General features: G+C 44.0%; 1 protein-coding gene across 7 annotated transcripts in view; it reads right to left on the reverse strand.

The window, feature by feature from the left end:
• The window catches only part of camta1a (calmodulin binding transcription activator 1a), a 298,102-nt gene that overhangs the window by 37,041 nt on the left and 234,653 nt on the right, over positions 1 to 26,408 (reverse strand). For all 7 annotated transcript variants that reach the window (XM_065961236.1, XM_065961230.1, XM_065961231.1 and 4 more), the window contains one exon: positions 982 to 1,135. In XM_065961236.1, coding sequence (XP_065817308.1) covers positions 982 to 1,135 — 154 coding nt within the window. The remainder of the gene's footprint in view (positions 1 to 981; positions 1,136 to 26,408) is intronic.

Genomic DNA, 26,408 nt, shown 5'->3' on the forward strand with positions numbered 1-26,408 from the left:
TGCTTGGTTTTTACATTAAGCCACAGATGTAATGAATACAGTAGGCTGTTGTTGTTCAGTGGCTGTCCTGAGGTAAGGCTTTATGTGGAATGTGTCCTAAAAACTGATAGGAAGCAGAGAAGTGAGGAGGATAACAATATAGCTGAGATGATAGTCTGGACTGCCTTGTCAGTATGCAGCCAGCACGCTTGTGTGTGCTTGTAAAGCTGCTGACAGGGTCCTCTTTACCTGGACGCATCACCAATAATTGGCCACTGGCATATCAGTCACTGGCCCCTGCCAGACACACCCAAATCACAGCTTGGCTGTTAAAAGCATCTTAACAGCTCCCTGAAAGATTTTCAATGCTCCTTTAAGGTCCCCATTTGGCTGTTATCATCATCAGACAAACCCAGATTTTTTCCAAAACACTGCCTCAATCTTTGGGCCGGTCTGGAGACTCATAAAAAACGCATCTCACAGAGCATTAGTAAAGCTGATAACAACAAGGATCAATCCATTGAGAGAAGGAGGGGTTGGGGGTGATCAGAGAAGGGGTGGGGATTTCTGGTGAGTCAGACATTCTTGCTCCCACGCACTAACATGAATCAATAACCAGTTTGCTGCCCTCCTGTGCCTCCACTTCCCTCTTGGGCCACGAAGGAGGTGCACTCTCAGCCTGGCCGGAGCCGTGCCAGAGGGTCCAGGGGAAGAGAACTCTGACCCATGACTGGCAGAAGGCTCCAGGAAGAAATCACAGACTCATGTAGCAGAGTAGGAAAGCTGGTGGAGGATGCTCTCTGACTGAGGTGCTGAGGGCACTTAGTGTACCAGCTATCAGCTAATAGGAGCAGACAATACATCCTCAGACAACAACAACAGCCACTATGCTCAGTCTTTCCATGCAAATAGACATGTAAAGACTATTGAGTCCCTTTTAGAGGAGACAATAACTGTTTATATTAAAGGCTTTGCATTAACAGGGAGACTTAAAATACTCACACATTGGCTTGAGCTGGCCGATTAGCTCCTCCTTGGTCCATTTGGCCCACTCCTTCTTGTCTGTGTTGATGGAGCACAGGATAGGACCACATGGTTTCCCGCAATCCTCAATGGCTGGAACATTCAAATAGTGGACGAGCACAATATCAGGGTTCTGTGGGGAACAGAGAGAGAGAGAGAGAGGGAAGAGGAGATTACATAATGGATGGTCTTGCAAGGGAAGCATAGTTTCTTTAGGATACAGCAGCATAGGGCCGTAGTGACGCACAGATACTACGGCTTTTATGTTGAAGAAGATGGGACTTAAGTAGAAAAACAAGACGATAACAAAGCCTGAGAACAGAAGAGTATGGGAAAAAATAAACACACAAGCAGGGAGCAGAACAAATCTGGGATCAGAAATTGACAATAATCCCCCTCATTATGTTGCTATCTGTATCTTTGTATCTCTAAATGAGTGTTTGTGTGTATTTGTGCGCGCATATGTGTGATAATTGCAATGTGTGCTCATGTAACACACTTATGGCATTTTGTCAAGTCCTCCCACATGATGAGTCGATGCCCTCAATTAACTCCGCTTGTGTTTACCAAGTCAAAACTCAACAATTTGCCGCCTGCAAATTGTTACAGGGTTACCTCTGCAAATTCCCTAAATTGACAGCTTATGAGTAATAGGTAGCGTTTAAAGGGATGTTGCACTGGTGTGAGTAATATCAATTCGCTTCTGTGATCATAAAAAGCTTTGATTATTTAGCACGGCATAGGGATGTTCCCATTTTAGTCTCTATCGCATTAAATTAATCATAAATATCCAACTGAACACACTAATACAGCATAATAACCCAACACAAACACTTATGATACAAATAGAAGCTGCAATGATTAAGACAGACTTGTGGCAGCTTAATAAAAGCAGGTAAACAGCAAACAGGAAGACAAATTGTCATCACGTGTATGTAAGAAAAAGGGTAAACAAACCCCCACTTTCATGCATGAATGCACTCACAACTAAAGAAGACGCAAAAATCGACAAACCACCGAAGACCCTTGATGGAGAAAAATGCCGTGACAACATGTGTGTGTGACTGCAGTTTGAAGCTTCATCAGTACTAAGTGGCAAATAAATCAAGGCCGCTGCTACTGTAGGTCTGTGCTCCCTCTCAGTGTGTACCATTAATCTACGACTACATCACCCCCTCTCTCCCTCTCCCTTGCTCCCTTCTCCCCCCTTTTCATCAGACAGGGGTGTGGCTGGGCGAACACAGATACCAAGAAACAATTACATCTTTGACAAAACATCCTACATGTACCAACAACTCTCCTCTGATTGTGTATTTGCGGTCACTGCTCCAGAAATGAAACATCTGCACCTTTCATACGAACACGCAGCCCAAAGTGCTTCACAAAGATGTAAAACTGGAAAACGAGATGCGAGGACCAATGCAAAACTTTGTTGTGTCACGGAAGTGGGAGTTAATCTATGGAACAGATATCAGATATAACAGATATAAAATGGAAGATTTTCAAAGAGCTTTCATCTGCACTCTCTGTACCATCTGTCGGCGGAATATGTTGTATATTTTATTTTGTTGTTGCAATTTTTTGCTTTGCTAGTTATCTGTGTTTCTCTGTGTTCTTGGACTCTTTGGCTTTTCTTGATTGATAAGCTTGATAAAAAAAAAAGAAGTAGGACCAGATATGTTTTTTTGATACGTTTCTGTTTTTACTTCAACCTACACCTTTTTTAAACAGAAACTAGATATGAATGGAATCTTAACAGACGCACGTGGTTACTATTGTTGTTGTTATTGTTGTTGTTGTTGGAATTGTGGGTAAATCTAAACTAAAACCATCGATTACGACTCAGACTACAGCTGAAACATTTCCTCAAAATGAAAACTGAAACTGGAGAGATATGACCTCCCTCTTCTCACCCTCACAGGGAGCTGCTGGTGCTTTACATTTCAGTGTGTTATCCCACTGCTTACCCTGTCCCCTGTCATTGGTGTGGACACCAATGTTTGGATTGAGATGGCACTGTGAATGTGTGTGTGTGTGTGTGTGTGTGTTGCCCCCCAGATGGCATCACCAGCTGTGTCAATAGCCAAGAGATGCCCTCAATCCTGACTGGGAAATGAGAGTGCTGAATGCAGACTGCTTCATTCAGTTATGAGCGCAAATAAACGTATGTGGATGTATGGGTGCAGGTGGGAGTGAATATGTATGGACACACAGCTTAAGCATTAATTTAGGCAAACACACACAGACACACATGTGCAAACAGACTGGGCAAGGACAAACTCATTAGGATACTGTAACAGACATTTACTCACAAGGGTTAGGTGTACACAATCATACGCATGGATACACAGAGTAGCCTCCTTCCCACACCCACGCTCACAGCTGTTTCCTACCTTTTCCACATAATCACACAAAAACGAACACATTTACACTCTACACAGATGGAGGGGCGTTAGTTAAGCTCAGTGGATAGAGCAGGTACCCCATGTACCGAGGCTACAGTTCTCGTCACACTGGTGCAAAGTTTGAGCCCCAGTCTTAACGCTGTTCAGGGAGCGTGTCATCCCGAGTATTTCCTGTCCCTCTACCGCCATCGTGTCCTAATAAATGCAAAAGCCAAAATACACACATGGTGAGCATGCAGGTGATCATAACACAAGTAATCTGTGTTTTGAATCTGCACACCTGGAACTTTTCATTTGTCTCATCATTCTTTACTACATTTTTAACAGTTCTCTCCAAACTAAAGCGCATCTCCACTCTGAGAGGAAAACAACACAATGAAAATGTAAAGCATCACGTAAATCTATCAGGATTTACAATTTAATTTAATTTCCTCCTGGCTGCGTTCTTTTTCCACTGTGTGGTATCAGAAGTTTGTACTCCAGGAGAGGTGGGGGGTGGGGGGGGGGGGGGGGGGTTGGGCTGAAGAGGAACTTTTTTTTTTCCTGGGTACTATTTTCCAGAGAAAATGAGATCTCATTAACTTATTGATTAATTGTGTAATGTAGTCTTGGTTGTTTTTTTTTTTTTTTCAACTCGTTTCCCATGTGGGGTTTCAGGGAAGCTTTCCAGCCTTGCTTCCTGCAGTGGAGGCAAGGAGTGGGGTTCAGTTTCAGGAGCCTGTGGTGTGCATGTGTGTGTGTGTGTGTCAGGATGTGAAGCTGTTTGTTTCTCTCTGAATACAGGTCTGTATGATTCTGAGTGCATATGTGCTTGAGCCTATAAATACATGCATGTCAGGGTGCCTGCACACGCAAACAGACACACACATGAGCTCGTGTGTGCCAAGCGTTCACATATTGAGGTCTCTGAATGCATGAATGTATCATGTGTAAAACTGTAGCGTGTCTCCAGCCAGCGTTTTGATGTTGCTGTGTTGTGTTAATGTTTACTGCGCCTCCCTAGAACAGATGGATAGATGTTGAGCTAATTACTAGCGGAGTCTTGGGGAGTCAGCCATGGGGGCGGAAGGCCTGCTGAGTGGGTGGTGGAGCGCCTTCCTGCCCCTCCTCTCTCCACGTTCCCTCTGTCTTTGACAGATCCATCAACATACAAAGGCGAGCATCCATGTTAAATTGAGCACACAGTCACGCACACAAACAGAGTCTGAGACGCACGTGTAAAAAAAGTTGGTACGAACACACACATGCATATGCAGGACATCGCCATCGCAACCAGAGGATAAAGGTGCTGTTGTAGCCAGGCAACAGGTTTCTCTGGCACCCACGCACACAGAGGCAGCCAGTGCTCCTACGATCTCACAGTGACTGCCTACGTCGTCCTGAAGTCATACACCCTGTTCTACTCCGAAAGACAAGGAGGGAGAGAAAGAATGGGGAGTAGAGTAGAGAGCGGCTAATGGGGCCGAGGACACAGACAGAGCTAAATGTCGAAGGAGACACATGCAATGACCTTCTCGTTCGTGTGAATGTGTATCTTGAGACATAATGAACCTAGACTCGAATCAGGTGGAATCTGGTGTTAGTGGTCAGGCCGTGTCCGCTGTCTCCCCTAGTCTTTATGACCCCTGCCACAAATCTGCCACTTAACTGGAACACCTCCATGTAACTACTCCAACAACCCACCAAAACTCATTAAGAGACAAAAAGAAAGAAAGAGAGAGAGAGAGAGAGAGAGAGAGAGAGAGAGAGAGAGAGAGAGAGAGAGAGAGAGTTCCACATAGAGATACTTGGTAAGACCAAGAGAGTCAGAGACAAGAAGAAGAATGAGAGTAACAGCTCTTATATTGTCAACCAGGCAGTTCTGCTCTACGGTTGTACTCCACCATAGCAGGCCTTGCTTTCACAACCCGTGCACAGGAGCGATAAGAACGCCATTAACATGAAAGGTTCTTAATTGAGAGGGGATGCTTCATGCTACGTGGATGAGCTGGGGAGCGCAGGGGGGAATCCTTGTTCCTCTCTGATAAAATAACCCTCACTAAGAAACGGGGGGCTTCAAAGCCTGTCATTCTGACAGGGAGCAAAGCAGGCAGAGGCTAAGGCAGGGAAGAGCCCCGGAATGTGGGGAAATAAGCAAAGGAGGAAAGGAATGAGATGGTTCTTCATGGGAGAATTGAACTAGCAGGCTACAGGGATATCCATTTCAACATAAAATATCATGAAAGCAGGAGCACTCAATTGTTTCGTCGCAAATGTTCAGCAACAAGGCAGAAATACAGAAGGGAGGTGCTTGTTGTTTGTGTTTGTGGATGTATCTGTGCCTTCATGTTTGCGCGTCTGCCTACATTTAATCATAAATAGCATGTGAATGAGTGTCTGGAGGCAGATTTCTGTATGTTTGTTGGCATCAGTGTGCATGCAAAATGAGCCCAATGAGCTGTGAGTGTGAGTCTGAGTGCATCTGCTATTTTGACTGCATATTCATGCTGTCTGTGCTGGAAATGCGTGTTAGAATTTGTTGCATGCAACTCTTTGTGGCTTTATATGCACATGGCTCAATCTCTTCCAATTCACATGTGTTTCATGTCGTGTGCTGTGGTCCACTGAATGGGTATGAGAGGTTATTAAGGCCCTGCTCTGTCGGCCGTGCGGGGGCAGTTGGCCTGGCGGTGGCATAGTGATGGATGGCAGGGTGTGCCAGTCATTAGGCAGCCTCCTGGCCTCTGGCACTGAGGTTGCACTCTTAAACACCGACCTCCCCCGCCTGTCCCCAAACACTGCTGCTCATTTCAAGGTCAACTGCCTCTGTGGTGCTGTAAGTTCACCTCCACGAGGCACAAGACTTCTTAGTTTTTTGTTTGGAACCTTTATCGCTCTCTGCCGACGGGTGTGTTTTGGAATGTGGGGGCGGCTGGCTGGTGCTGTGCCTCGTGCAGACACACAGAGAGGCACAGAGACACGCGTGCAACATGCAAGCACGCACACACACACACACACACATACACACACACACACACACACACACACGTAGGTAAACAAAACCACATGTCAAACCCTCCCAAAAAGGCAGCAAACAGCCTGGAGCTCCTGTCGAGGTAGCAGAGCAATCCACGATTTGAACCCACTTTCCTCCCTCTCTCTTCAGGTCCTCTATGACAATCTCTTTCTTTAAATGTTCCCAGTTTGGAATACAGACACCCTAATTGGGGTGTCTGGAGTCAACACTTAGCTGCTACAGTTCACCCTCCATTGCACCCAGCTCTCTACCAACTACAACACTGTCTAAGTGCCAAGCTAAAACGATGCCCGGGGTGGATACAAATTCAGGAGTAAGAGCCAGTCTACTGAAGGTTTCTTCAGACAGAAGCGAATTGCCTCGATTGCCTCTGTCCAAGGTCTTGATAGCAAAGCAGAAGGCACAGCAGGAGATCCTGATTTAGGGAAGATTCATACTCCACCTCTTTACCTCCACTACCTAGCGTACTGGCTGGGAGATATGAAAGGCAGAACTTGGAACTTTTGAGGAACAGGAAGAGGCCAGCATGTTTGAGCGTGTTTCAGAGGAAGCCAGGGGCTGAGGCCTGTGATGTTTAATTCAGGAGCACATAATCACTCCGATGGAGTTGAGAGCGGGGCTTTAAATAACTCAGCTTAGAGGGGCAGAACTACTTCACTCTGGGTGGGGGAATGCGAGCCTGTGTGCATGTGTGCGTGTGCGAACGTGCACGAGATCGTGTGCGACTGTGTGTAATTGTGCATACATGAGTACGTTTCATATTTCGACATGTCTGCGTTTGAGTATGCAAGAGAGTGCTCCTATGTTTTTTGTGTGTGTGTGTGGCTCCTCCCTGCTTTGAAATTTTTTATTTGTGCAGTGCATCACAGTAAAAGGTGGAGTGTGTTTGTTGCTGTGCCAAGCATCTGCATGCATTACAATAAAAGTGCAAAAGGCCAGCATTCAGAGGCTGAATATGGAGGTGTATTCTGGATGCCAAGCAGGCAGGCAGTAAGTCAGGCGGTAAGGCGGGCAGTGAGGCATTGAAGCCCCTTTAGCTGCCACAACTCAACTCACAGTTTTACAGCCTACTTATTCTTCCTAAGGCCCTCGCAGAGCACACTACCCTCTCCATTAGTTGTGGTGGTCCCATGTGAGAGGCCACGCTGCCCAGGGGCGAGCAGAGAAAAGGCCATCAGGAGCCCATCCGGCTGCTATAATGGCCTCGGCTGAGCCCATGGCACTGATCCTAATATTCAGTGTCCATCCAGGTGACATAGAGTCACACTGGAATAAAAGGAGGGAGAGGAAGTGACTGAGAACTCTTAGACACAGGGAGGATTTAACCGTGTGCTCTCTCCTCATGCTTCTTTTCTTTTTGTTTCCGCCTCAGAATAACCTCTTAACCTCTGGCTTTCTCTGAGTCTTTTCCACTTGCTTGCTCTCACATTTTCATGTCTTCCTCCGAGGGCATAGCGCAATTCATTTGGAGGAGGGAAAACACAGCTAATGCCATCTCACTGTACTCCCCCTCGTGCAGCCTTTCATATCAGCGCGGAGTCTGATTTGTTTGTGTGCGTCGTCTTTCTCCCTGTGCCAGTCGACAAGGCGTGCTATTTATGTGCCTTTGCCGTCTATGAGCGAATCAGGACTTCACAGGAGCAGCCAGGGGAGAAAGATGTGCTGGTGCATTTCTAAACAGGGAGACACAGGGAGGACTGATGTGTGTCCAGCAGCAAGACGGTCCAACCTGGCTGCTATCTGCTTCTGCAACGGCCCGCTGAACAACAATAGATAACACCGGTAGTCGGCATCAACAACTGTTTTGGTTGTAACAGCAAAAAGAGCCACTGAAGCACAAACTATTGGAGCATAAACACACATGTATGAAGATATGTACTCCCTCTACATGTGCATCAACAGACTCACACACAATGACAACAGCAATGGCCACAGGACTGCTGAGCCTGTGTGCTCTGTCAAGCATGGTGAGGGGCTCATTATTATTACTGGGCTGGATACTTGAGCAGCCCCAGAGCTCAGCTTGGCAAGACCTTTCTCTGGAGACACACACACACACACACACACACACACACACACACACACACACACACACACACACACACACACACACACACACACACACACACACACACACACACACACACACACACACACACACACACCATACAAATGGGTAATCAAACGTCTGCCCCTGGGAAAAAAAAAGCTCAATTGGTTTCCTAGCAACCAATGGTGTGTATTGGGTCCACATGAAAAATGAAAAAATAAAGACAGCGTGTGCGTGTGGTTGTGTGTGAGACAGAATGAAAGAATGAGGGTGAGATTAACAGTGCATATTGAAGAGAGATAGAGGCGTTTATGGGGTGAAGTACGGAGGGGTCAGAGATAAGAAGGAGTGAGTGGGATATGAAAAGGTAATGAAGAGAGAGAGACGAGAAAAGGCGCCATCAGAAGTGTGCCAATCTGATCGACAAAAACGCATTTCCCATGCCTCTCCACAGGGGCAGTGTTGACTGCGAGATGAACCACAGAGCAGGCCCATAGACAGTTAAGGTCATGGAAATGTGTTATCAAATCACAGCTCAGCGACAGAGAGATCATCATGGGAATAAATCAGTATTTTACACACTGTTACAAAATGTGTAGCGGCGCTGCAGGGGAGGAGATTATGCAAGAAGCAAAGCATAGGCTTTAGAAAAGCGGCATAAAACGTTGCGCTGTGTATCACACCAGGTTCAAATGCAAAACACAGGGGGGGTTGCACGACACCAAAGGCACACAATCAGGTGAGAGTAGTGGTTTGTAAAACTGCTGTAGAGTATTTTACAAAGAGGCTAAGCTGATTCTCTGGGGCTCTGAAGAGTTTTTTGATCATAGCTGAACATTATGACTAAAACACAGCGAGCCCCCTTTTAAAAATGATCCAACAAATAGACAGAGTTACATTTTATTTGTTTATCTGTGTGCAAGTGTGTGAAATGCAAGGAGCAAAGCAGCGTGTAATGGTGTGCGCGTGTGTTTCTGTAAGATACAAGTGTGTGCGATTGTGTGTGTGCATGTTTGGTACATCTGTCTGTGAAATTGTGTGTGTGCGGTGGTGAGAAGCGTACTATCTCCATCCAGCAGCTGCCACAAAGAGGCTTCCCAAAACAAGCGCAGGGCCATGACAGAGACAGAGCGACCGCAGCCTTCTGCTGGTGTAATAGGAAATTAATTGAGACCATCAATATGGTATTAATCATTAAAGCACAGGTGCTGAGGTGGCACTTTGCTGACTGCTCTACTGTTGGCAGTACTCTCTCACACACACACACACACACACGCACACACACACACACACACACACAAACGCAGTAAAAGTTTGACCTGCTGTTTAGCAAAAATGTTGGTGGGGACAAAAGAGACAAGTGGAGACAAAGGAAAATGGGCAACAGAAAAGTCTGGATCCTCTAATAGAACACATATGGACAGTGTGGTAGTTTAAACACACTGCAATCCAAGGTCATTCATGCTTTCCTTGGAAAATGGATTGTGTGCACCTCTTTTCAGCTCCCTCAGATAGCGGCTAAATCGAGAGACAGAAATTGAATAGACGTGGGTTTTCTGAAAGACGTCCAAATCAGAAAATGTCAGGTAAATTTGGGGAAATATTCATCAACTCCCTTGGAAGCCATGTTTCCTATAACACATAATCCTTTGTGAGGCAGAGCACAGGGAGGACTGGAGTGCCGGTGTTAATCAGCCAGAGGAGAGCCAAATTGCGGCAACTACATTAAGCCGTTAAGCACACCACGTCTCCAAATTGTTGAAGGTGTCTCACTGAGATGAATGCTCCTTCTCATGAATAAAACATTGCACACATACAAACCCAGACACATACTTTTTATAAGTGTGTGTGCCTTTTGCTGAGCGACAGCTGTGCAGGATGGATGGTTGTAGTGTTTGGAAAAATTTAACAGGGTTAAAGTTTCAGATTTTTTTTTAGGTCTGAGTGAAGTCCAGCGTCAGCCTCCATCGGCACTTTACACCAAATCCTCACCTGCCTGTGTCTGTCAGTGTCCAAGCTGAGCCTATGAAATGTTTATGATTCAAGAGCAGTAGATAAGATGGAGATTGATCTGGATTGAAAGGCAAATAAGATTGCCGAAGCACAGAGTCAGCTGAAAAGCCGGCAGAGGGAGCAGAGAGGGGAAAAAGAAAAAAAGAAAGTAAGAGGAGAAAATGCATTAACATAGGTCCGGCCCTCAGAGAGCACAGTGTAATAAGAACTTCCTCTACACACAGAGAATATACTTTGGAGTGAATATGGAAACACCATCATGACCAGCTGATTGATCATGTGTGTGTGGGAGTGTATATTTGTCTATGTTTGATCCGCTTCTCTGATGCTGTCATGTTTCAGACCTAAAGTTCCTGACTGTTGTCACTGGCTCACATCACATTCTGTAATGTGTTTGAAACGCTGCCCAACAACAACTAATAATGGCATAACAAATATTTAATTGTACACGCCACTTTTTGGCCAAGATTTAAAAGTCATAGGTCTGACCTCAGGTCAGATAGGTGTTCATTGAGACATGACAGGATTCTGCAAAGTCCACTGGCCTGTTTCTGGATTTAAATTGTAAGGCTCCAGGTAGCCCAGGTAAACTAGAAACTTTTGTAAAGAGATTGAATCCTGGCTGCTGCAGCAGCTCTTGGTTTGTCTCTAGCCCTCAGAAATATGCTGCATGTGTGCATGTTTATTTTTATGCTTGTGTGTACATGTACTTGCACATTTGATCATGTCTAGTATGTGTTAATGGTGTATGCATTGTGTATGTCCTATATGCACACACATGTTATTTTATTAATTGTTTTAAATGCTTTTTGTTACTGTGTACAACACTTTGAATTGCCTGATGTCTGACAGGTGCTACTGTATATAAATAAAGCTGCCTTGCATTGCATGTGATTCACACTCTCTATTCCCCAAATATTTCTCTGTCCCTTTCTGTCCAAATTTTTTTTTAAAGGGAAAAAAATCTCACATCCTACTGTAAACCATTGCAACCAACCAATCTGAGTCCTTTGACATCATCATTGTGCTGCTCCTACTACTTGCTCACTCACCCTAACCCTCAAAAGTTAAAACATCCATAACTGCATATATCTAAGTCATCAGTATTTAATCTAGAAATGTTTTCATTGGCAAATGTGCTTGGTATAGCCTAACACATAAGCTAAATAATAGAAAGTAATTTCTACCATATACACAAGACAGAGCATCACAATGCCGTTTCACCAGACCTCAGCATAAAAGGAAAAACAAAATTACAACAAACAACAGACACAATAGACAGAAATAAATAATGAAAAACAGTGCAATTTGTCAGTGGACAAATGTAGCAGCAGCCAAAGTCAAAGTAGCAGCGGTCATGTTCAAATGACTGCTTCCGAAAGAAAAGATTCTAGTGCATGGTGTAAAAGGTTAATCCTGCAGTGGGTACTTCTTGCTGTAAGATTTTTGAGTTTAACTAAGGATTATTTCTTTATTTTACTGATTTTAATTTGAAACAACTTTGGGGCAAATTGGGAATTTTGCAAAGGATATCAGAGGGCTGTGATTGGTTTATGGCAACCCTTTTGGTCCATGAAGTTTTAATGTGAAAACATGTTAAAGAAAGTGATAAATGGACGAAGATAACTTTTATCACAATCAAAACATGACTTGATGGGTCAAAACTGGCTCTGGATCAGTTTTAGCCCCTGGTGATCGCCTTTCAGAACCAATTCATAAAGTCTATCAGTATAACACAAGTGGAAAAGATTTCATCAAATAGAGGGTGTTTTTCACAGGCCAGGGGAATGTGTGTGCATGCATGAATATGTGCATGTGTGTGTGTGTGTGTGTGTGCGTAAAGAGAGGGATGGGAGGATAAGACCCTTTGATGCTTCCCCCTGACGGCCTTGGCCAGCTTGCAGGAACGAAGCGGAGCAGAGGCCACCAGAGAGCTGGGGCCCAAGCCCTGGGGCCTTTTCTTCCCTCCCCCTTGCTGCCTGCCTCCCCCTCCCTCCTCTGATCAATACCGGGTCCTAATCACTGAGGACAGTATGGCAGTCCCTTCGTTCTCTCATCTCCTCTCTCACTTCATCTTCTTGTGCTTTTAGTACCTCTGCTCTATGCTTGTTTTCCTCGCTGCTATAAAATACTTGCACTTTAGGGATCCCTGTGCTTGTCTGTGTTTGTCATTTCTTGTGTATTTGTCCGAAATTGTGTTAGCGTTGGCCACACGTATTCTGTTAGTATTTCTATGCAAATTTGTGAAAGGGACTCAGTTGTTTGAGTCCCTGTAAACATGTGAACGAGCTTATACAAGGCTGTTAAACTGTGTGCATGTGTCTGTGTACAACCAGATAAGACAATATCCTTGAAAGAGCAACAGCAACATAAACCCCAGTGAATTATGAGCAGCATGCATAAACTTGAAGAAAAACACATCCCCTCATTTCGGTGGCTTTATCCCAGTTATCTAATTGCCCACGTCCTTTCTTTCCCTCTAATAAACTAATGAATGTGGTCGTGTTGAGGCCTGGAATCATATAGGCAGCAATAAGTAGCACTGCTTTAAACCCCAAACTGCATCAGAACGACTGAATAATTTGTAGGAGAAATAATTACGGGGCAGAAGAGCAGGCATCAATCCTGGAACACCGACAGAGCCCTCGCTAGAAACCACCTCACCCTATAAGCCAAGGCTCCATTAGGTATTGTCTGGGGCCCACAGGCTAATTTGTTTGCATCAATAATACATTCAAAGGATTTATCTAACTTGCAAATGAGTGTTCATTTACTGGTCCAAGAGGCAGGGAGGAGAGCAGGCAGCAGGAGAGAAGGTGTGAGAGGCTGAAACAGCTGGTTGGGGCTATCTGGGACAGAGTTAACCCTTTGCTAGGCGGCAGGATGGCGGTCCATATCTAGCAGTTAGCCTGTAGTATTCTGAAAAGGTTGGATGTGGCATGCTTGGATAACAGCCAGTGTTTATGTAGGGCAAAGAGAGGCCAAGGTGCTGGTGACCAACCCTTGGAAAGGCATCAAAAATTAAGCAGAGAGCCCCCACACAGCCACAACTTATTACCTGCTGAACAGAATATTCTTTGATCGTGTGCCAGGTGACTAAATGACAAAGAGGAGTGTGTGTGTGTGTGTGTGTGTGTGTGTGTGTGTGTGTGTGTGTGTGTGTGTATCTTTGTTTGAAGATGAGGATGTGGCTTTAGTGAGACATGGTGGGCTGTCTTTAGGAGACACCAGGGACACCTTTGATCTCAGTACTATACTACTCTGTCTCCCATGGGTGATATCAGGACACACAGAAGAAGTGGAAAGAAAACCAGCGGGAGGAAAAGATGGGAGGGTTATTGAGAGAGAGAGAGAGAGAGAGAGAGAGAGAGGGAGAGAGAGAGAGGGAGAAGAGGAAGGAAGCTGGCCATGAACATATGCTGCGTCTCCGTGCCAAACCCCACTGGCTCAGGCAACCCACGCATACGCTGCACTGCTGCTGCTGTCGCCACTCCAGCCCTCTCCAACACCAACACCATGGCACTACTTAGTCAAACAAAGCTGGAGAGATGAATCTGGAAAGAGACGGGGTCTCCCCAGCCTCAGCACTGCCAGCGCAGGGCTGCTTAGCTTGGATAACGCAGCCTGATTATACACACATCCATACGTAGACACAGAAGTGGCTTTCAGCTGTTTGGCTAACTGCCCCCCTTAATTTGTGACAGTTATGATGTGGGCCACCTACTAAGAGAGGTTTACCATTATAACCAAGCCCCTTTACATGATTCTGATTAAATATTGGTTATTCTGCAACATATTATGTTCTCAAGCTCAATACTCAAGTGACAGGACATGTAAAAAGAATACGTCAAATTCTCCAGAACAAGTATTCCATCTTTCTTACCATTTGCATTTTTTTGATTTTTTTTTTTTTCAAATTCAGAGACATCTCCAAGCAACAATGTCTCCAATTTGATTTTTATCCTTTTCATTGATTTATATATACTGTATCTTACATAAACAAAACATGTTCATTCCTCTGAGTTGATTTGTTTGGTATTATTTCACAGTGTCCACCTTACTTCCAAGAGGACTTGATTTGCATTTGTATTACTTGACAGTAATTTCTTTATTTGAAAAGCCATTGGTGAGGGTTGTGGACAAACAGAGAGGTGAGAAAAATGCCAGCACTTTATTTCTTAACTGATATACTAAAAAAAAACAAGGACCAGAGAGGGTTTCATTGGTATTTAAATGCTTCAGGTTTTAGTGCAATGCCTCGTACATTTTGTTTTATTCTTTATATATCTTTAAGAATGTTTTTTGTGACCGAGCGAAATCAAGTTATTTTTCCTCACATTACTCGAAAACCTCATTTCTTTTTTTGCACGAGAGAGGTGGATGTAAGACCTTGGTTCCTGAAATCAGAATCTTACATAAGAGTGCTCACCTTGATAAACAACAGAAGTCAGTTAGCTTCAGAAAACTGCTGAAACAGATCGGTACAAAAGGATCTCAGTGGAAACTGAATCAGGTTCAAATGTTATGTAATTATGAAGATAACTGCAAAATATTAAAGACAAAGTATTATGTCATTTCACTTGCTTTGACTTCTTCATTGACAGTAATCTCATTTGGTTTTGGGTTTGTTGCAGCTCTTTAAAAGCGGACTTACATGTAGGTATTTGTTTCGATAAAATGTGCCAATGAAATTGAGTGAAACTATAAACTGACGGGTTATAGAGTGTGTAGAAACACACTTTTTGGTGTTTTCTCTGCACAAACGTGCGATGAATCTTGATCTCCATGTGTTAAAATCAGTTTATTAAGGGGTGCTGGTGGCGTGGTGGTTAGTGCGCACGCTCCATGTATAGAAGCTGTAGTCTACCAAGCGGGCGGCCCAGGTTCAAATCCAACCTGTGGCTCCTTTCCCGCATGTCATTCCCCACTCTCTGTCTCCCTGATTTCCAACTCTATCCACTATCCTAACTTTCAAATAAAGGCACAAAAAGCCCCAAAATCAGTTTATTAACAAAAAAAAGAAGAACAGATGGGAAGAATATTTTGATAGTGATTGTAGTGTACTTTTGCTGTAAAAGAGTTAGCTCAAAATTGAATGGTTTTCAGGAACATTGTCTGAGTGTGAGTGACTGAGTATGAGTGTGTATGCATAAAAAAAATAAATTAAAGTGTGAGTGCATTAGACAAAGGAGAACTGTGATGTTTGATGTACGGCACACCTCAAGGTATTATTAACCCTGACACTCGAGAAGGTTCAATTCAGTTTTTCATTGTTTAAACATTTTATAAGCAATACACTTAAAATTCATAGAAAGGTCACATTTATATTTTTCATACAAAACTTAATAAGATTGTTAAGTTTTATCATCTATGTATGAAAGATTTCAAGTGATGAGGCACTTACATTAACTGCTGCAGTGCGAGTAGGCTATTTCACAAAAATGTTTAGAATAATGGCTGACCGTGTATTTGATTTTTACTGTGATGTTAGAGGAAAAGAGGCGGAGAGGGAGGGCATGAAAGGCTTCGGAAAAGTCCTGACTCCACACTGGAATTCAAACCAAGGGCAAAAATGTGGAAGAGATGCAGACACAACAGCACAGATCCAAATTCCTTGCAAACACACAAATGCATATAGACACATTGCCGTGCACAAATGCACACAAACCCACACATGTAATGGAGCCATACCAGACTGCAGACATACAAACACCTACAGACGCCCAGATATATAATAACAAATGCTTGTATAACACAGAAATCAAATTCAGAGTTCACCTCAGCCTCGCAAACTCAATTCCCCTCTGACGTCTAGCCGCCTCACGTTTCCAAGCCTTTTCCATGTGAACGATTGGGGTCAGTATCGTCACATAAACATCATCCTCTGCTCTCTTACCCCCACCCGCATCCCCTTTCTCAGTGAATGGATGCTGAGCACTGGTGCATATCTACGCAGGGATGGCAAGGGCACCAAGGAGAGAAAATCAATACTATATCTCACCACTAAGCACAATCCCAACCAAAAGCAGCTGGAGTTTGCAGGTTGCTCCATAAACTGGACGGCTTCATCTGGCCAGCCGCTGTGTCGGGTGGATTGCTACAGTAATGCACTACAGCACAATGGCCTGGGCCAGAGCCTGCCAGACACACACATAAAAAAACACACACATACACGGGGACAAACAGCACGCTCCCAGGAGCCAGGGAACAGCAACAGCAATGAGAAAAACTCTCAGGAGGCAGGGACAGGGTTGACAAACACACTCTCTCCTCCGTCACAAACAAGGAAAAACACCTCTGGACCATTTAGCCCACCCTTGCTGCATGTACACACAAACATATATACAATCACACACACACACACACACACACACACACACACACAGGCATACACACAGAAGCCCTTAAAATACCTGTTCTAAAAATAGCAAGCGGGAAGCGGGAAACGGGACTGAGGCTATTATTATTGCACACACGTCCTGCCTGGTCCCACCAAGGAAAGGGAAGAGACTAATGATTTTCCTGGTGCAAGCAATTAAAAAACTATTTGTCACCTGCCAGGCTGCGTATGACGTTAGGGGCCTTGGCAGAGGACCACAGAGTAGCTCCACATTCACACACACACAAAGTGGGTTGCACCTTAGAAAGCAGTCCAGAGGCAATAATGGTGCATGACAAACAGGTGAAGCTGGAGAATCACAGAGAACAGGGAAACTAGGAAACGTGAGGTAAGAATGGAACGTGGATCTTTAAAGAGAGAAAAAGAGTTGGGTAAACGGCTGATTTATCCGGACAGGTTAATACCAGGCCAGACAGCGCCTCAGACAAGCACGCCGCCATCAGAAAGTCATGTAATATTTAGAATGCAGCCAATGTAAGTCATTCTCCTGCTGCTGGGCAACTTGCTAAAACAGAAATGTAAATTCTACCCTCTTTACCCCACTCTCCCTAACTCCATAAGAGACTCCAACTCTCTGCCATCTGTATCCCTCGCTCTAGCTCGCTCGCCCTGTCTGCTGGGCTGCCTCCTCTGGAAATGAGTCTGAAACATGCAGGTTTGTACCATAGACTGTATGAAAGATGTGGATGTAGCCACACCCGTTGGTTTGTGAAAGAACCTTTGGAACCTCCAGTTGGGCATTTTGGTTGTCGCAATCTTGTTTTTTAGGGGGGAACAACAAGTGACCATATTTGGACAACAGGCTAGATATATATTATTTTGTCTGTATTTCTGGTTTATAGGCCACGATGTTGACTTATGGTGTAGCCCGACCCTTCAGCATACCCGCTTTTATAATTGATTTTGCTCTAAAAGGGACAACTATTTACAAAAAGAACATCTTTGAAAAAAAAAACTTGTAGCTAAAGAGTAAGACCATCCAGGAAAAATGCTAACTGAGCTTATAAATCAACAGAGAAGAAGGGAAATGTCCCCAACTGGTTTCATGCAATTCAATTTCCATTTCCATCCAGTGGAGTCTCCCCCTGCTGGCCATTAGAAAGAATGCAGGATCAAGAAAATTCTGCAGTTGTTTCACTTTCGAAAACCAGGTGCTACATCCACGTCATATATACAGTCTATGGTAAGTACACTCGTTCATTTTTACATGAAATCCTGCTGGATTTGTCTAAATGGTTAACGAATGCTAACTAATAAAGTAACATTTTAATGTAATGAAACGACTCCATCCTCTTGCTTTGCTGCAGTTTCTACATTAGCATTAGCAGGGAAATGAGAGACAGCGTGTCAAATTGGAGATATCTGAGGGGGTCACTCGGGGGCCACATTTCTTTGTTTGTTGAGTTTTTTCTTTTCCGAGTCCTCCCTTGCTCGGGTATGTATAGAGGAGGCCTTCCTCTATAGAATGTGTTAGGGTGAGAATGGGCCACACAGGGGGCACTCAGGCTGACTCAAACCTCCCACTACTTATAAGGAAACATCCTCTGATGCTGCCACAGGAGGCCAATATTGGGCTATGGGAGGCAGCCCATATAAATTGGGAGGGGGCAGTAAATAATATTAAGACAAGCGTTATGCCTCCCATGCAGTGTGCAGATCCAGATCCAGCTCCACACACACACTTGGCTGCAGTAATTTACGAGGCAGCTCGTTAACGTCGGGTGATTTGCACTGCTCGTTTGCTCCCGCTCATCTCTACCAAATGATATCATCTTCTACCTCTAATCTTCTAACTGTAATCCCCTATTCTCCAAGCACCTCCACCCCTCCCACCTCTTGCTTCCTTCCCTCCTGCCATTCTTCCTCTCCTACCTCTTCCACATTTACTGTCTCTCACCTCCTCCCCCACTTCCTCTCGAACTCTGTCTTCTCAGGTTTGCGTGGGCGAGTTTTGAGATTCGAGAGCAGACAGAGTCGTCCCACTGAAGGGTGTGTGTGTGCATGTGTGTTCAATATGACATATTTTCAGATCAAAACAGACTAAAAGAAATCTGGGTTGACTCTGAAGGCTCTCTGTGCCCTTGTAGTTACTTTTCCACTGCCCCCTACTGAGAGAGAATGAGAGCAGGCTTTAAAAAAGAAAGAAAGAGATTTTCTCTCAAAACTTGCAGAGGGGAGAGAGCTCAGCAATCCTGGGGATTTCTTTCTGCAAAATAAAGTCAGATAGAATAGCACGATGGGGGTGGGGGGTCGGTCAGAACAAAAAGCAGGAGGAGAGAAGAAAATAAGAAAGAAGAGGATAGACAGGTAGATACAAATGAAAACGATGTGCATAACAGACACTGTTATTGACAATTAGGGAAACAAATGGCATTGTTTTTTATCCATGACAAAATACCTCTGGGGCTCCCAGAACCACGATATTAGCTTCAAATAGTAAATTGATTCCACCACATTGGCCAAACACTTTATCTTATATATTTTCCTCAAACAGTCCTCAGCCTCGTCATATCTAACCCGCAGAGAAATCAGCTGGTTTCAGACCAGATGCAGCTAACACCGACACATAAACAGATTTTCAGAATGAAAATTGCCAATTATAGAAATGGCATTCAGAAATGTTGGTTTGTATGTTGATGAGTGGTAGCTGGTTGAAGGTGGATTGAGATCGATACACGACTGAATGCAGAGTGAATGACTCTGGCTCCGTATCACTGCTTCTTTGCTCTTCTCCTTCATCTCCAACACGCACTGTCTCCCCCTTTACCGCTCTCCTCTCCTTCTCAGTGTCATCTTTCCTTCTATTGCACGTCCAAGTGATCGTGTCTGGATGTCAACCCTCATCCTCAGCTAATTGGGGCTCAGAGGAGTAATCAGGGCAGGACAAATCGGACAGTTTTGGTCATTAGCTGTGACCAGTGTGCTCTGGGAAGCTGGGAGATGCGTTCACACTTCTGCCACGGCGCCAGAGCCTGGATAGTGACACGGGCAGATCCATGGCTCGACATGAGTGGGGGACACAGAGATTGGCAGAGGACTGAGCAGACTTAGTGTGATGTGCTCTGCTTTCTAGGCAGGAAGTAAACACAAAAAAAGCTCAATTGGTGACACGAACGACAGGGATTCTCTTGTTTTCTAAAGTCTCAACATTTCAAATTAGGATCAGCATTTGTTGCATTACAGTATTTTTTCTAAAAAGCTACACAGTTGGATAGTGGACAGACATACATAAAAAAAAACACTTTAAGTAATGTATGAATGAGGCACTGAATAAGCTTAGTTGGTAGAGCAGTGCACCTCACATACAGAGGCTATGGTCCTCACTGGTCGCAGGTTCAAATCCCTGTCCTGACGCTGTTTGGCGAAGAACACCACCCATGATCTCTCCCTCAATTTCCTTTCACTCTATGGATTTCATAGCCAAATGGAGTAAAAAGCCACAAAAAAATCACCACAATAAAAAAAGTAATGTATGGTTGATAAGAGGAAGACATGGAATACAGATTGAACTTAGATTGAGAAGGAAAGGAAAAAAAGGCAAGACATTTTTACAGGAGTTGAATGTAGTAAGGTATTTGTAGTTTGTCATTTGTGTGTTAATGTGGGTTTTTAAAATCCTCAGATTATCAGCAAGGGGCTGAGTTATTCTGTCCCTTTATGGTCAGTTGGCTCTTTGTGAGGTGTTAAGCTGACAACGGGAATATTGTGTCAAAAACAATCATGGAAGTCCAAAAAATGTAAACATTTCCACAGCTGCTTCTTCTTCTGAAAGCAAGCCGCGTGACTCTGGAACAAGATGAATGTCAAGTCGCCTTTCTGGCAGAGCTTTAACCTTTCAGGATAACTGAATTATTTAAGCGCCACATACCTGTTGTGGTCCTCCGTTTCTCTGGTTAAGGGGCTGCAGGAGTCTGTGGCTACGCACGCCTCTTTGGCCGCAGAGTGAAAATGGCAAGACAAATGCGGCGGGGGATTTGTGATAATTGGCCGTGCTGGTGGGCCAGGCGACGGGCCTGAAGAAAAGGTCGCAGGCACTGAAGAACAGATCAGTCTGCCAAGAGGGGAGGAGGCTTTGTGCACCTCTGGGGTTTAACTCAACTTCTCTGTTTCTTCATATGGGGGGGGAATGTGTGCTCCAGCAGGGGCCATTAATTAAGCAGCTGAGTAACCTTCAATTTGTTTAGAGGTCAGGTGCTCTTGTGCCACTGTTTTTGGATAACTTAGAACTAACTTTTTATTCTCTCTTTATGTGGAAAGACAAAGTAGCAGGAGTTCATTGAAGTAAAGTGGAGACAGGGAGCAATTTGAATGTTTAAGTAGAGAGGGTGGAAAGGTATAATGTCAGATGCACTGTGTATGCGACTGCACACAAGCAGGAGGAGAAGTGAAGGAGATGAGGGGAGCCACAGGGACATGGCTCACACCCCGACATGCTTGTGAAGCAGCTGTTCTCCTCATGGCAGAGAGAGTGGGGGCCTGCCAGCAGCAGCATGTGCCTGAGAACACCACCGTCTCTAAACATATCGCAGAAACAGACCGGCTGCAGACACACACAAACACAGACGAGGGCTAGCATGTGCACACGCTGAAAGATATACAGGCACACACCCGCGTTACACAAACTGCCACCCTCTCCTGCCAGTCCACCGCTGAGGACTTGAGTCGAACAGTCAGGCGCTGGAGTCAAACTCATATGCTATAAATCTGATCTCGTACTCTGTAGAGGTGCATTTCCATTTGATACAAACAACAGCCTGCATAGCTAACGGCAATTATATTTCTACTGCCTCCATTTGCCCTCAGGTTGTAGACAGCCAGTCAAAAACCTCCCCAGGTTTTCCTACCTCTCTTCCCACCACTCTCAGTGAAATCAACAGAACGGTGCCTCAGCTCATCCATGATTTATCTCAGTGAAATATTCATCATATAGCCCTGCATGGTCTGGATGTATCTGATGTGAATCTGGACCTGACAGCTCTGCTCCGTCATCACACATCACCTGAGCCACTCAGAATCCGGCACCTGTCTCCCACCGCTCAGCACAGAGGCAACTAAACTGATCGGAATGAATAGAGGACTCTGGTAGATATAAAAGATCCATCTGTCTGACTTTTGCCTGCAGGCATGTCCGCTCAGGGTCTGTAGCTACTGTATCCTGCTTGCACGGATCATCACAGTAAAGGAGCTGCTCAACTTTTCCCATTCAATTAGTTTGAGAGAGAGGCCTCTAACCTGAGTGGTGACGTGGTGGTTTGTGAGTGCAAGTGTTGGACGACAGCACATGATCTGCTGACAGGTTTAGCAAAAGGGTAGTCATCTTTAGGGATTTTGGAGCCTGTTATGAGAGTTGAATAGTGTGGGAGATCAGAGGTGCTGGACAGTTTTGATAAAGAAATGTAAAAAAAAAAATAAAAAAAATAAAAAAAAGCCTCTGATGTGTGAACGGGTCGAAAAGTTAGCACAGAGTAGGTTTTCAGCACCATGGACAGCACCGCAGAGTGCTTAAAGTTCTCTTTAATCATAAAGCTATCACAGCTATAACAAGCAGGAGTTATCACTCTGCCTGTCCAATTAAGTAACCTTTGAATTATTCCATAAATTAATATTTCCGAAATACTATCTAATAGTGCCGGAATGATCACAGGGACAACAGTGACAACTCATTTTCCCACATAACAGTAATTCAAGTGGTTCCAAAGTCATTATACTCTGAAGGACTAACGTAATAAGAAAAATTTAACTGCAGTGAATAGTGATATTAATAATGTATTCATGTGAGACAGAGAATAGAGCACAGTGGCCTGAGCGGAGGAAGGTAAGAGGGAGAAAGTGATAGCTGTGAAGAAACAAGGTCGTCAGCATTCCCTGCTGCCTTGCGAGTCATTTCATTATCTCGTCCCTCTCTCCGCCTCTTTAAAAAGGGAAAAGCGGGAGAGGGCTATTGACCCCTCTCTGTGTTCGTGGCAGGCGGCAGGACAAATGAAGTTTCCCTTCAGACCCCCCTCCGCATTAATATCATAATTATCCCCCACCTCTGTGCCCCCGTCGGCCAGCGCAAACTCCACTGTCTGATTTGATAGAGAGGCGAAGGCAGGGAATTACATTCGATTAGCACTAAACAAGAGAAGGGGACACCGAGCGATGGAATCAATCAGTGACACCAGGATGAGTGAGATCTTCGATGTGTGCGTGTGACATGACAGCTTTTGGACGGAGAGACCTCATAGAACTATAAACTTATAAAGACATCAATCATTTCATTAATCAATCAATCAATCAATCAATTAGCCATTCTACCCACAAAGAGCCCAACAACAGCAAAACCTTTGTAATGACCCGATGAACACTGCACTCTTTTTAATATTAAAGTTCCTCTGAGGAGTTTTTAGCATCTTATGAAACTGAAAATAATACAGATGCTTTATTATGACCAACAAAGCAAACTTGACCATCATGGGTAAGTTTGTTTTGTGCCTGTAACTGCTGCCACTGGGAAAATGTCAAACAAAAGTCTGAAAAAAAAAAACCTCACATCAAACTAAGAGGCTTGAAGACACGATTATCAGAGGAAAAAAATCTACAAAACCAATGTGCCAAGCCTTTATGGCTTTTATTAAAGATCAAAAATCCTCTAGAGAATGTAATGTAAAGGTGGAAGGGAATTGTACATGTGTTTGTATAAGTGCATATGTGCAGGTGTGTTAATTGTGGGTATGGCAGGGTGATTCTTTTCTTCTTTCTTTTTAAGTCTGGGAAAGGTTTTGTTTGTATTTTATTTTTCCCTAGAACCTATTGTCTCCTTTTATTTCAAAATTTACCAATTGATTGTGAATCCTTCTTAATCACAGCTTTCTTAATTGAATTTCTATTTTTCTATGAAAAAAAAAAAATACAACTTAACAAGTTAAACTTAAAAAGGATTACTGAAGTCTCTTGAAGTATCTTGCAAACTCCAGCTGTAACTGCCAGCATTTTAACAGTGGATACACACTGGCCAAGGGATTTGTGTGTTTTTTTTCTTTTCTGTGGAAAATATCGCATGGTATGACACAGAGCTCCATTTTTCACCCAATCCACTGAAATGGGAACTTTTTTTCTGAGTGACAAACCACACAGGCCGCTCTGGGCAGCTCTCCGTCTCAGCAGCAATTTGGATTCATTGTTTGCAACCCCAGATAACTGCGGCGGTACTTTTCTTCACTCTCAGCCATTTGCGGGGATGGGCCAGACATTTTAAAGTGGGTCTAATGCCATGGAGAGAGAGGTGGAGGTAGTAGCGGGTGGGGATGATCAGATTGAGAGTGAGAGGTGAAAAGAACAAAGGAAAATGAATGGAGTGAGGGCGGACCCCCCTCGCAGGTCTTCATTCCTGTCCCCTATCTCATTACCCAGGCTTTGACTCAATAAAGAGTGGATAAAGAGTGGATAAAGAGGCATACACCCACAGGCTAAACCCCTCCCCTCCCTAAAATACCTTTTCCCTGCCTCACTCCGTCAGTCTTTCTTGCTGTGTCACACACAAAAACACACACGCATATACACACTGTCCCCTTTCTACCTCTACTGCGGCTTCAAATCTTCAAATCTATTGCTCTCCCTCGCTCTCCCTTCAGTGTTTTTTTTTTTTAAGGCTAACTTTCTAAAAAGTTGTGTCCATCTCCCTGCTCTCTCATTCACAGCCCGTCTCTCCCCTCTCTGTCCTCTGTGTTCCCTCCCTGTCGGTGCTGTGTAATAGGAGTTATTTTCATCCCTGTCTCTCCGTGACTGTAGCCGCTGGATGGCTGAATATTTACATTTTTCACTCACTGGTGACCTTTCCCTGTTGCCGCTCTGGGAGCTCCAGTCTCCTTGCTGCTCTGCTGTTGACAGAATACTGCTTGCAAATCTCATATGGACACCGCAAATGGTACACAGGGAGGCATGGATAGACGGTTCAGAGAGTGGAGAGAAGATGGAGAAAAAGAGAACGACTGTTGCAACCCATGATGACTGTTACATGTCTGATGGAAAACGTCTTGAATAAACAGAGGTTCTGAAGGTCTATTTGCATTTGCAGACTGCAGAGATATGGACTGAATCTGGTGTAATCTTTCACCTCGGGTGTCATCTTGATTGTGGTTTTCCTTCCGCACAGATGGTCTGCAATAAACTGCCTGAAAAGGGATGTAAATCTGGAGTTCCAGGCATGCTCAGTGCCAGAGAAAATACTTGTAAATAAATGTTTTTTTGTTGGGCAGCAGAAGGTACTTTTCTATTTTTTTTCCTTTTTTTTGAATAAGGGATGAGTTAGCTGCACATCAGGGCAGTGTGAGTCATATACAGGGATCTGCTGAGCAGTGAAAGAGAAGGAGACTTGAGGGCCAGGTTGCTCTTCGCTGATGCTCTGCAGTAATGCTAAAGTTGAGTCAGTGAACTCCTCAAAGTTTGATGAGTGTTTACGTGTGCGAATCCTAAAACTGGCAGGGAGAGGGAGTGAAAACGAGGGCAGTAGTTTTTAAATGTGCTGTGACCCCTCGACTCCAGCTGTTTGTCTTATTCTCTTTTTCTCCAGCGTGTATACATGTTTCTGAATATTTGCACATGTCTGATATTAAATAATTCTCAACATTAGCATGAAATCCACCAAAACTCCTTGGAGAATAAATACATTTTTACATTTTACATACATTTTTTATGAAGCTTTAAATGACCTTTCTCCTCCATACATCAATGATCTTCTTTCTTTTGAAGTTCCAGACAGATTTCTAAGGTAATCCACCAATTTTCTTTTTACTATGTTCCTCATACATCCTATCAAAAATGGAAAGCTCTCGTTTTTTTTTGTTTTTTTGGGGGGAGGGGGGGTCTTCAATGCCTCATTTGTAGAGATAGGAAAGTGGACAGAGCTGGAAATCAGGGAGAGAGAGTGAGGAACTACATGTGGGAAAGGAGCCACCTGCGGACCCGAACCCGGTCGGCCCACACGGGGGACAAAAGCCTCCGCACATGGGGTGGCTCACCAACCACAAGGCCACAGGCACCCTAACTCTCTTGGTAATTTTAAACTCAGTAAGTTCAACTCAGTAATAATAATTTTTACCGTGATTTTGTTATTCCTGTTGTTTATTTGGTCTTTTATTAACTTTATTGTTGTTGCTCTAATTCATTAATGTGCATCATTTTATTGTTTTCACTTTGCAATGGTTTAGTCCTGAAAAACTGTATTAACTATTTTCAAATTATGGTCTTACAATCGGCCTGTTTTCGTTTCTATGTGAAGCATTCTGGGTTGCATGTTTGTGTGAAAGGAGCTCTGCAATAATGATTACATGAGTTGAGTTCTATTTCATGCCCAGGTTCAGGAGGGATTTAAAATGCATTTTGAAGTCCATCTGACATTTATAGAAGATTCAGAGTTCTGAATTAGTCACCCTAAGTAGGTATCATCCAAATTCAAAGAATCAAATTGCACTTCTTGTATTACTATACGTATATGACGCTCCAGTGTAGACAACAGGAATAATTACAGCAGCCAGTAACATA

Source organism: Labrus bergylta, chromosome 12 (assembly GCF_963930695.1).
Source record: "Labrus bergylta chromosome 12, fLabBer1.1, whole genome shotgun sequence".
Classification (NCBI taxonomy): Eukaryota; Metazoa; Chordata; class Actinopteri; order Labriformes; family Labridae; genus Labrus; species Labrus bergylta.